This window comes from Rhopilema esculentum, chromosome 14 (genome assembly GCF_057945365.1).
Source record: "Rhopilema esculentum isolate cy_ngs chromosome 14, ASM5794536v1, whole genome shotgun sequence".
Classification (NCBI taxonomy): Eukaryota; Metazoa; Cnidaria; class Scyphozoa; order Rhizostomeae; family Rhizostomatidae; genus Rhopilema; species Rhopilema esculentum.
The window spans coordinates 2581497-2594314 of record NC_142828.1 but is presented as its reverse complement, the minus strand read 5'-3'; the positions used below and the strand labels follow the sequence as shown (position 1 = coordinate 2594314).

Genomic DNA, 12818 nt, shown 5'->3' with positions numbered 1-12818 from the left:
CATACGGCGCTTTATCAGGGGAATTTGTACCAGTGGGTTCCAGAACGTCAAATGGAGCAAGTTTTCCTCTCTTCTCTCGTCTTCCGCACTTTCCCGCAACGTCCTATTTTCTCGACGCCCCATTTGCTACATTTGACGCTCTGGAACCCAGGGTAAGGAATTTCGCAGCAAATTCCGGTCAAATCTAGAGAAATATCTAAATATTCAAAACAAAGTAACTCGCGACCAAACTATCCAAACAACATGATTTGATTTAACAGTAGAAACTAATTTAAAGAAGGAGATTTCAATCCTGAAGTCCATCTTTGAGAAAGATCCATAGTAGGCGAGGTACAAAATCAATGACGTCAACCCGGAACGGAGAATTCGCACACAAAAATTTCGGCTCGAGGTGTTGGTAATGATAATAATCTTATTCAAAATTGGTTTACTTTCAATAGTAATATAATTACTAATTTATACCAACTATTTACAAAAATAACTTTAACAAAAATTAAACAAATTTAAAATTCTGGCTATTTACAAATCTGGAAATTAGACTTATATCGCCAAGCCAGTGCTTGATCGCTTATTTGAAAGCTGCAAAGTAAAAGCGATGAATTGTGGGACGATGAATTGTGTTGAAGTAAAGCGATGAATTGTGGGACGTCGTCTATTGTGTGACCTGATATCCACCAATGTCGAAAACACATTGAATCTCAGCCCGTGTTGGACAGTTGGCGCATCTACGTTGTCAAGTTCAGTGGCAGCAATCGCTGGGCTGAATATCTATTTAGCAGCCATTTACGATGGTTAACACCGTCTTTGCCAACGCCATTTACAATCTATTCTCGATGGTAGTACATCAAATCTCCCGCGAAATATCTTAAGGATAATGAAATTCTGAAAAAAAGACGACGACAGCAAACAGAGACGTAAATTGGCAGATACTTTGGGGGGGGGGGGGGGGTTGAAGGGCTCAAAATTTCCGACTGACAAAGGTCAATTCCTTTTATAGTTTTTACCAACAAAACCTTATAAATTGTCTCGTAAATAATTATTCAGCTGTATGATAAAGTTTCTAGATTTCGTAAATTTGAAAGATCGAGCATAAAGACTGTTAGTTTAATTAGTGCATCAAAACATACGTAATCCAAAAATCAGGTGTTAATTTTTCTCCTTCTACGACTTGCCCATTGCTCCACTATCTTATCTAAATTTACGTTGTCCAAAATGTCTTTATCGCAAGTAAGAATCATGAGGTCGTTAAGTCTATCACAGGGGCGGCGCCAAGAAATTCAAAGTGGGGGGAGGGGGCTCGAGTTGATAGAATTATTAGACTAAAGAACCATCTCTTGAAAAACGCACTAAAACGATTCATGATATTTTATGCCTATTATTTTATGGGGCACTCATTATGCTAGCGGTACGTTTGAAGGGGCCGGCAGGAGGTTGGCGGAGGCCTTAGGGATATTCGAAAGAAGTTGCTTCCCTGCGAGCGAAGCGAGCAGAAAATTTTCACGACCACGCTTGTTAGATAAACTTAAAATACATTTCAGAATACTTCTTGCAGGTATTTTCTTGCAATCGTTCAAAATTTTTTGTTATTTTAAGGCATGCTCTTATTATGTTTGATTAATTACAGTCTTAAAATTGAATTCATTACTTTATGAGGCCCCATAGACCTCGGCGTATTCCTTGGAAATTAAGCAACTAAAGGATTTGTCGGATTTTTCTTTTCTTTATACTTTTTCCTTTACTCTTTTTATTTGCTTAAAAATACCTTTCTGCAAAAAAGTGGCGGGGGCCGCCTATGTTTCATCGGTCGATCTCGAACGGAGAAAGTTCTTGACAAGTTATGGGAAATGTACTGCGCTTCTTTAAGCATTACTGTTAAATATTATTTAAAAAATTATATTTCATATCCCGTTTTTAGAAGCAATTTGATGGAATGATTATCACACTATCCCCATTACGACGAATGTAGTTGAAAATACTTGCATTTTCATACAAAACTTCGTATTTTCGTCGCCTCTCATTCTTTCCAGGACTGCCTTTTACCAAACAACTTATACCTTTCTTATGCTTCTCTTGAGCTACAGTTCACAAGGTCATTTGAGTCAAAACTTTAATTTTCACAAATGATTCAAATTTTTTCCGATTAACCTAGCTTTCTACCAACAGCTTTAAATTTTCCGACTGTCACACCCCCCACAACCCCCCCCCCCCCCAGTATTTCATACCTGACAGAAAAGGCTTGTATTGTTTCCCAGTCCAAGCCTTGATTGGACTTTGCAGTTTTGTAGTCTAAAATAACACTGAAAATTAAAGCCACCTCGTCGTCCGTCCAAGTAAAGTTTTTATCAACCTTCCGCTCCACTTTAGCTCTCAATGAAATTCCGATTGTAGACTTCGGCGGCAAAATTAAAGCCTTGGTTGACGAAGTACAGCCTCCTCTAAACAATATTCTACCATTGAATTAAGGTCGTATCGGTACAGTGTAGACGGAACGGCTATACGGAATAATTTGGAACCGCGACAGTGTAAACACTTGCGAACCGTAACGGTACAAAATTGTCCCGGGACAGTGTGAGAGGAAAATCGCATTTTGTTTAGTTGGGAAGCCATAAGGCCCTGACATTATTTTCATACTGAGAGCCTTCGGAAGGTTTTGAAATGTGGAGGTAAACCGCAATTGGAGGCGTCTTGTCGTGCACATTTGCAGACCACACCAATCTCCTCTATTATGAATCACTTGAGATTGAGAAAAGCAAAGCTAACAACTTCGGTACTTGCCTATAGAAGAGTTGAAACTTACACGCATTTAGAGTCATATTCAGAGGGATATTATATTAGTATAGCGCCGAGAAACCTCTTCCGGTGTCCCCATTTACTCTTTTTCCCGTAACAACGTTTTTATTATTGTTTTTTAATGTCGCTTAGGACTTTGACCGAAAACCCATGTTGGCACAAAAAATTTGCCAAATCAAAAAATGAAGTTTTTTCGCAAAGTAATCGCTTATCTTTGCTTTCTATGTTTCACAGAAGTCATGAAAGGCAAGATAGAATGCAGACAAAACATGACAGGAGATGGACAAGCTTTTGAACCAAACCGTAAGCTTTTGGATTTTAAGACTTACTTTTGCAATGATCAATCTCGAGTGCGAAACAGAAAATTTCCCAAATCCCGAAACAGAGTTTACCAAACATTTCATTCAATTTTTGCTTAGTCAAATTGAGCTAAGTTTAGCGAAAGTAGCAAAACATGACGAAACTTTTCACTAAACTAAACATTTCATTAGCTTTGCTATAATTGCGAGCCATTTGGGATGGGCTGCACAAACTCAGCGGGATACTTTTAGACATTAAAGAATGATGGAGGACGCAAAGCGTAAAATTTTTAAATGGTAAATTTCTGCATATAACCATATGATGCTGTGCCTTTTTTAATTTTTTTGTAGCTTTTCCCGTTATCTTTTGATCCCTAACACCCTTCACGACTTAAGCCACGCCTTATTACGTTCATTTTTCTCCCAAGGTCGGGTTGCTTCCTTTTCTGAATCAAACAAGCTTCCTTCCTCATAACCAGAATTGATTTCACTTTTTTAACAGTGTCGCTTTTCATTTCATCATCACCAATAGCTACTGGCCCTGCGCGGCAAATTAATTGGTGGCAAAACAACTAAACATGCGCTAGACATTTTCAAAAATGTGTAGATGAAGTGAAAAGCAACAGCACTCAACACGACTAAACAACACTTAACAGGGTGGCATAACCAATAAACTTTTCACGAAATTTTCAACTTCATAGCAGTAACACGAGGTACAAAAATAACATATGGTTGGTCTGGAATGTCATGAGTGGATTTTTTGAAAAAATTTTATGCAGGGGGAGTTCATTAAGTACCCGATAGTGGTTTTCTAAAAATTTGTTCAAAAACTGACTTTAGCTTAATTACTCCTTCTTCTCCTTCAAAACATTACAATGCTACCAATTCACAAGAACCTATAATTTTTGTCATGAATTATACCAAGAAAATTATGCAAGAATGAATTATAACATGCCAATAAGTGTGTTATCAAAAAAGAAAGACAGGCAATGAGAAGAGTTTGTGTTGGTGTTATAAAGACAATCAAAGAAGGTCTATTTACAGTGACATTTTTTTGAGTAACTGCAGCCTAAAAGATACAAGGAACATAGTTACATCCATACTGTCCATTGAAACAGTCATGATCTTGCAACACAACTGTAAACTTGAGTCGAAGAAGACCTTGTTACATGTTTTTCTTGCTAATTTACTCAACAATTGTAAATCTTAAAAAAGTTGATTTCTGAAAAAACAACTCAAATGAACCCAAGTTGCTGATCATAAATGTATCAAACTATGGCCTAAATATCATAAAAAGATATAATGACTTCACCCGAATAAATCTGTATAAAAAAGGGAAGAATTCAAAGTTATAGTAATTTATGTTATCTCTGTATGCTATAATCCATAGCAAAATTGGAACACTTTCATAAAAATAAACTGATTTCAAGCTATACAGGAGCAAAGGTGTGTTGTGCCTTAACTATTTAATAGGCAAGAATGTTTGGTGTAAAGGATCTGAAAATTTTGAGCAATACATGAACAACATGATCTAGAAATAACTGCTAAATTTGATTTCCATATGTTTTATTTTAGCCAAGCGACAAATTGCACAGCCCTGATGTCATCATTTGTTCATACTTAATGAAAGATCATTAAGCTCAAGTCACTCAATGTGAGTCCATTGTTAATGTTTAGGGGCTTGAAACTTCATAGACCCATCATCTCCTTCACTGACAAACCGTTTACGTCCCCTAAAACAAAAAATACCAAGTTTGCAAGATACCAGGTAAAATTTACAATAAGAATTGTGACAGAATTATCCTCTGCAGTTTCTTACATGAATATGTTTTGCATGAATAAACAACATATAATAGCAAATGCAACAAAAATATCTACAGTCTTATAAATCAGCCTTAGTAATTCCAGTCACTTGACTACTTTACTCTGGAATAAGACAGACCAATGCTGACCTCTCTCAATGCATAATCATATAACTCCTCCCATTCTGATTTTACAAAGTATAAACATATGCACATATGAATATAGAAAACTTGAACATGCTGTATTTCTGAATATCTACAGGGAATTGTGAAACAATGATATCTTTCACTGAACAGTTGATCTTGTCATAAAAAGTTAGGTACCTTGAAGGTGCTTGGTCCCTGAGAGAGAGAGACACGACTCTTGCTCGAGCACATTTGTCAACGAATGAATGCAGTGTTTGGTAGGCATGAGGTGAGTCCAAAACAATGTCATCCATTGCTTTGTATGCACGCTGGAATCCCTGTTCAAAAATTTCCTTATTAGAAGTTTCTTCTCAAAAAAGTTCAAATATTACTTCTAAACCTCTAAAAATTATATCTATTTTTAGAAAGCTGGAAAAAGTTTAGTATCTTCAAAATATTTTACCCTGGCCTAGCAATAATTTATCTTTACACCAGTAATAATCACATGAAATGTCCAAATGGATAAAAAATAGACTTAACTTGCTAAAATCATGAAAACGTCACACATATAATTCTTATTTAGCTGAAGATAAGACCAGCTAATTCTGAAGCATTCTGTTAAATGAAAATATAAATAGTGCTGAAATGTAATAATTACTGAGATTTTGATACAGCACAAATGATCTAGCTCAAAACGGTGTTTGCTGTGATAAGAATTAACAAAATAATCCTTAATTAAGATAGACAAATTACAGTCCAACCTTTCATTTTGAAAATAAATTTAAAATTACAATTACAATTTATAAAATTCAACACATATATACCAAAGTAGATGAAAAAGTGCAGAAACACATTATTTATAAATGAATGCTGACATACATTTATAAGTTGATCCTTTGTGATCAGGGCGCTGTCAGAAAATTCCTTGAGAAGCTGGATAATGGAGTCCATGATGCTTTCAGTTCCTGACTCCAAAACAAGTAAAATCGCCTAGCAAAGAGGAAAGGGAATAAGACATAGGAATAGGTAAGCAAACTTAATAATTCAAACATGTTGAGAGCATATTGAAAGCAGGCCAAGCAACCTAGGCAAAGCATTATGGTAGATGGAAGACATGTGTACTTACTTCATAAACAATTTCATGATGGAAATGTGGGACATCCAGATCATTCACACACCTAAGGGCCTAAAAGAATGAGGCAAGTTACTCAAAACTAACAAAAAACACTTTCATTGCCATCAAGATGAATGAAGATAATTTTATATACAACTTGCAAACTGCAATTTCATAATTTTCTAAAGCCTTTTACCTCTTTTGAATCCTTGGAGCACAGGTATTCTTTAAGCAGCAAAATGATCTGAAAGCAAACAGAATAAATCTATAGGTATAAACATTTAAACAGTTAAATAATTTATGTTTTGCAGATATTTCAATTTAAATAACAAGTATCCAGATAAGATTTTCAATAACAAGCTTCCAAACCAATTAGGCACTAAATCTATTTGCAAAGAATCAGAGCATTCAACAAGGCTGGCCATTTGAGGGGAGCAACAGCTTGCCCTCCTCTCCGCACCCCTTCCCAAATAGAGGAGAGCTATGAATCATCCTCCTAAATCAAACAAGATGGAAAAATAGATCTCCCAAAGCACACTGCCATGTCTGATTCAACCTTCAACATCTTTATCTGTTTAGAAGCAGCATTTTGCAGGTGTTTAATAAATTTTATCTTAACCAAAAACCATTGATAGACATATCTTAACCTGTAATGTAAATGTTTCAACAATAGGTTTATTGTTTCTAACCTTTTTTGATAGCACCTTTACAGGTCTTAAACCACCACCAACTCCCCAAACATTGTCCAGGCGAACAATGCCATGCTTCATTTTCAACAAGGCATTTGCTTTGTTAACAGCCTGTCTGTAGATCAATTTACAAACATTGTTATCTTTATGCAAGTCAATTTGTACTTTTAAAATGCAGTACAACTTTTGTTTGTGCAATAAAGCATGGGATTGATGTAAAAGCATAGGAAATCAGCTACTAAAGATTTGCTCATTATGAAGAGCTATTTTCTCCTCTTTTCAGTTTTTTTATAAATTTATAGTCTACATACTGATTCAATTCCTTTATGTAAATAAAGAGAAATATCTGGTTAATATTAAATCAACAACAAAATAAAAGCTTACTTACCTTCCAAGGTCTGATGGGTGCTCGAACTCTTTGACAAAATTTGGGTTCAGTATATCATCAGCAATGGCTCTAGCCATAAACTGGCCAAGAAGCTATGAAATTATAGACAAAATACTCAAAATGTACAGATTATGACAAAAAAGATAATATATAAATGATTAACTATGTATGATAACAATGCTGGTAAATAATTAAATTTAACCAAATCAAAACCACAGATATTCTTCATTCCTATTTTCTATTCTGTATAAAGTTGTTTATAGGTATTATATTATCTGCCATCTAGTGTGCAAAGTTCTAGTTAGACAGATACCTGTGGTGCATCAGGGGTGTCCAGTGTCAAATCAGAAAGACCATTCATCAGAACCTGAAAACCTTAAAGGAATTCACAAGCTTAAAATTTCCCACCAAATGAGATTTTTCTGACAAGTTTATTTTCAATGTTTTTATAAAAGTGACTTTTAATATGGTCCTTGTTTTAACATTATTCAAGCTATAAGATAAATAATATTAAATAATCATTCTAAGGGCAAGAAAGATTTTGATTTAAAAAGCACATTTACAGACCATTTGCAAAGCAAACAATTGCCACATTAAGTGGAATTGGAATAAAGGTTATGAGTGGTCAGGAGAATTTTTGGTACATTATGGAAAAATTTGCCTTTTTCAAAAATACTCTTGCAAATGAACATAAAAGCAGAGAATAGGGCAGTTTTAATGAACCAAATATAACTTTGTAAAAAGAAAAGAACAAAAATAAATCACAAAGTGTCAATAATCAATGTGCTTAAACACTCTTTTGGAAAAGACATAAATATAACTAAATAAATACAAAGACATAATTAATAGTATAATATATATCTATCTATATATATAAAAAATCAGTAATAAATCAGCAAGACAGGTAGCTACTGTATGTTTAGCACCTGATTGGAGTGCCTGCTTGCAATTGAGTTTTCAGAGCTGATAAAGTTGTGTGGGAAATTCACAATATTCCAAGAGATACTTATGTTTATGATTATGATTAATTATGTATATTCCATATAATTATGTAACTCTGCAATAACGTAATGAAAAACAGGTAATAGATATAAATCTAGCTTGCAATTAACTTAAAATAAACATAGATCTGTGTTTTACCTTGTTCAACTTCATCTTCATGCAGAATCTTGTGTCCATAAAGATCTGACAGCAACCTGGATGTCATTTCTCTTTGGGGGGCCTAAATAAAGCAAAAATGAATGCAACCCCTTTGAGATACCCATTAAACAATAGTTCATACTTGAGCTTGGATAAATTTCACAAAAACGTTATATAGCAAAAGTAAAGCATGCTTTAATATTTAATTAAATTTTCATATGTTCATGTAATTATCACAAGCTCTTATGAAACAGCATAAAAAAGGAAATCTTAAAAATGGCTATAGAAAAAAGATAAAAATGTTGTTAAACAACAAATTACCTTCTTGTCCATGGCCTTTGTGATGGATAAAGATGTAATCTATCAAAAAAGAGATGGATATATATATATATGTATAAATATTTTTTAGAAAAAACTAGCTCAGAAGACGAAATAATCCAATGGCTAAACGAAATCATCATCATCATCAGTTTATTTAAGTCAGGGTTTTTCTCTTTTTCAAGGGGTTACTGACTTTTTTCCATGACTTGGTGCAACTTCTCAACTTCACTCGGTAATTTGCATCCTCAAAGTTCACATCACATTTATGGCACTGCCATTCCAACATTCCTTTCCAACTCATCTTTGTTCGTCCTCTACTGCCCTTAACCTTAAAATTCCATGCTTGTTTCACACACTCACTCTTTCTCAAAACATGGCTCATATTAAAAGGAATACAAATTATAAATCGAACTCACTTGGTGCTTCAAATGGGAAATGTTCCAGCCTGAAATAATATCCTGGAACAAAGAAGGATAAATCATGTTATGTTAATAATTGGCCTTTTGAAACTTAATGATGACATCACAGACACTACAAACTAAAAACTTGTAGCCAGGAAAGGAGCTAATCAAAGAGAGAACAGCAACCCTGTAAGTTTGTCTTTGATAACAACCGGCCCCCAATTAAGGCAAAATATCTAGCCAAAAATAGAGCTAATTATTAGCAGAACACAAATCTGGCCATTTCATACAAATCCCATTAAAGAAATTGTTCTCAGATCTAAGGTCAAGATATTGAGTCTAAGTTTTTAAAAACTGGCAGACTTCTGTGTCTTTCTATGCTTATACAGAGAGGATTCCATTTACTATGCTGAATTATAACAATGATTAAACATATCTGCAAAAGTGTGCAAATTTTACACTCTCCAAAAACTCAGATGTGTGATTATACCAAATAGTATGGTTGCATATAAGTTATGCATTGAAGTTAGCATGAAACATTCAACATAAATCTAAATACACAGTATACATATTTATTATATATATAATGACTCTTTATATTTGGCTGTAAGATTGAAAAAACATTTTGCCATTGGACAGCAGATTGAAGTAAACATTAAATGAGAGGCACTACTTTTTCAAAACATCGTACAATATTTTTTAGAAGAATAAGATTTTTTAGGGATTTTTGAGATTTTGAAAATGATGTAGAAGACTGTGATTTGCATTAAGATATCTGCAAGTGAGGGAACATCAGTATTTGCTACTGGGATTACTTACAGCAACTTCCTTTGTATCTCCATGATCAAAATATTCCTGGAATACAATTAATATGCTCTTAGTATAGACTGATTCTATGAAATTTAATGAGTTGTAGAATAAAAGTAACTTACATCAACTTTTGCATAAATAGTCAAAGATTAATTTTTTCAAGTAGCTAAAAAATAAGAAAGTAAATCAGTTTTACCTGTAAGAGAGGCTCCATCTGCTTTTGAAACTCATCATTGTGCAGTTCAGGTGTCACATGTTCCATGATACATTCCTACAAAAGATTACAACTAATCTAAATCCAATTAACAAGAGCAATATTCCAATCATAAAATAAAAAATCAAAAGATATTATCTGAAAGAATTATTTTCATTGAATAAATGTACCTCATTCTCTGAGTTATAATTGGGGTCATTGGCATCTAAATCACCATATTCCTCATAAATCTCCCCAACTTTGCCCCATGTGCCTTTTCCACCAGCACCACCTGAAATTCAAATCAAATTGATATCAGAAATTTGATTATTCAGGTATATTTGTGAAATAATGCGGTAGTTTACAAGCATAGGAGCTATTAAGACTATTTATTGACCACTGAAAACGCAAAAAATTTGAAGACTTTATCAGGCATTAATAAATTAATAACAATGTTTTTATTTATATAAGCGAAAATGATAAACATTGAAAAGTTTCAACATTTTCAAGATAGAAAGTTTCAAAAGTTTCCAGATAGAAAGATAACATAATTGACATGAAAAAAATATATATATACTTTAATTTAAAAATATATATATATATATATATATATATAAATATATGTATATATACTTCAATTTCGAGCACATTGCTTCATAGAAAACAGAACAATATGGCACATGCTCATTGCAACAGGTCTTTCTTCGCGCATTCCTTTTAAGACTCAAATGTAAACTAAAGACCGAATCTCCTGGTTGTAAGTTGTACCTGCTGATATTTAAACTATCCAACAAACTTGTTTCATGATTCAACGTATCGGGCAATTGGTATAAACTCAAAATAATGTTTTACACTTCATGATCAATATCAAGAGATGAATTCAAGAAAAAAGTGCTTATGCTGGGTTCCTTAAACTTACAAGAATTGTTGTTTTTCTTTAAAAAAAGATGCTAGTATCGTGCATAATATAAAAGTTTCGGAGGGTTTTAGAAGTACATGCTCTCCATAAGTGTGAGGTCTACGCAAATGATTGAATTATACCAAAATTCAGAAAGCTGCGTGCAAAAATTTTAAAATTTACTCAGAAAAAAACAACAAAGTAATTGCAACTAAAAGTTGGACTGCGGAGGTGTGGTGAATAATTTCTGCCATTAACAATAATCTGCAACTGCACAACCGCAGGCCATCTCACCTTTTTTAGGTTGACCCCTGCCTTTATTGTTCCTGGGCTTGCGATCGTGGGTTTTATCTTTAACGGGTTTTACAACCCCTTCTTTCAGAATCTCATTCACATCTGGAGCATGGTGCAAATCGTAGCCTTCACTTTTGCTTCGGTGACGACGTCCTTGCTCGTGCTTTCCGTGCCTATTGTTCCCAAACTGTGTTCCGTTAATGCCTTTGGACTGGAACATCCCTACAGATGCTGTAGGTACAGTGCTGCTTCCATCCACATCCATAATGGGTCCAATAAGCTAAAGATAATAAGAATTAAATAGTATTTGTTAAGAGACACTGGGATTTCAAAACCGTTATGAGCCAACACGGCTACCATGTGCTTCCCTCAACATGAGCTGCCCGGGAGGTGGGGAGGGGAAAGTGGTGGTTCGACTTGAACGGTGTGCAGAAAGGTCGTCTTAAACCTTTATATCTTTTGGAACCTTGCAAATATAACTTAGGTGCCACTGGCAATAAAAGATAGAATAATTATACCTCCTTTCCTGAGATTTTCTGTGTCCACCCACAACTCGCCTTCTTCTCTCACAACAGTGCTGGTCTTGCAGAAGAGGATTGGAGTCCTTCTCCCAAGCTATGCACGGCGCATACAATCGGCAAAGGCTTTATTCTTATTGAATACAACAACAGCTTATTCACGACACCTTTTTGAAAGTTAAACCCTGAATTCAGATGGTGTAGTTGATTCGCTCAACAAGTGGCCTTAAAACGGTGGCCTGAAAACAATAACAAACCAAATGAAGGCTAAAGCTGGCCAAGTTTATCCAGTAATCGAAGGGTATCCAGCAGCAATTGATGGCCAAAATGTTGCAGAACGTGACGGATCTGTCTTCAAAACCGATTAGAACTATACACTAGGTTAAAAATATCGATAATTTTCTCAAAAACCTCACGAAAACGTGCTTTCCTTCCAGAACATATACGTGTGTTTATCGGGTCTTCTCGTGTTTTCCCTTCGATCATGTGGCCTTGTTTTGGTCGTCGCTGATTGGTTGTTACTCAGTCACATGATCTCTGATCGTGCAACTTTGAAATCAGGCATGAATGCATGACAGCTCGCATGCTTTGATCCTCTTCAATACATCCCTTGGCGCCTGACAGGTGGCCTGTACTATTGTTCAAATATTCATATTGTCAATTGGCCTAAACCTTTAAAATCTTCCTGTCCTACTAGATCATTTTCTGGAGAAGCGAATTTATTGTTTTGGAGAAAAGTTGTGATCCAAATGTCTTGATGTAAAAAGTTTTAAGTTTTAACAAAGTAGTTTACCTCCTGAACTGATGGGGGGAGGGGTGAGGTGATGTGGTGACACACATCAAGAAAAAATTGGAATTTGGGAAGTGGAAAATGGAAAACATCCTTTTTGAAAGACAATTATAAAACTAGCTATTGGCCTGGCATTACTTGGAGTAAAGGCCCTCCCTTTAACTTCAATGAATGCCCCCTTGGAAAAATTTTGTGCTTAAAAGAGGGGGGGTTTAGTCCAAGTCGCTGAAAAAGAGGGTGAGTCG

The 12818-nt window shown here is 34.8% G+C and overlaps 1 protein-coding gene across 1 annotated transcript; it reads right to left on the bottom strand.

The window, feature by feature from the left end:
• Positions 1-4079: 4079 nt before the first annotated feature.
• Positions 4080-12273, bottom strand: LOC135696294 (programmed cell death protein 4). Its single transcript, XM_065215644.2, has 16 exons — positions 11784-12273; positions 11266-11545; positions 10265-10365; positions 10077-10151; positions 9890-9925; positions 9086-9127; positions 8670-8708; positions 8349-8430; positions 7522-7583; positions 7209-7300; positions 6821-6935; positions 6328-6375; positions 6144-6203; positions 5897-6007; positions 5216-5355; positions 4080-4822 (listed from the first exon to the last, which is right to left on the bottom strand). The coding sequence occupies exons 2-16, from the start codon at positions 11528-11530 to the stop codon at positions 4756-4758; spliced, it is 1335 nt and encodes a 444-aa protein (XP_065071716.1). The 5' UTR covers positions 11531-11545; positions 11784-12273; the 3' UTR covers positions 4080-4755.
• Positions 12274-12818: the final 545 nt, after the last annotated feature.

Excerpts from the sequence above, each read along its gene's own strand:
- LOC135696294 (XM_065215644.2), bottom strand. The coding sequence starts at position 11,530 with ATGGATGTGGATGGAAGCAGCACTGTACCTACAGCATCTGTAGGGATG. Across the intron at positions 9,926-10,076 it reads AGATGGAGCCTCTCTTACAG|GAATATTTTGATCATGGAGA; the intron begins GTAAAACTGATT and ends ATTGTATTCCAG. Across the intron at positions 6,376-6,820 it reads TAAAGGTGCTATCAAAAAAG|ATCATTTTGCTGCTTAAAGA; the intron begins GTTAGAAACAAT and ends GTTTGCTTTCAG.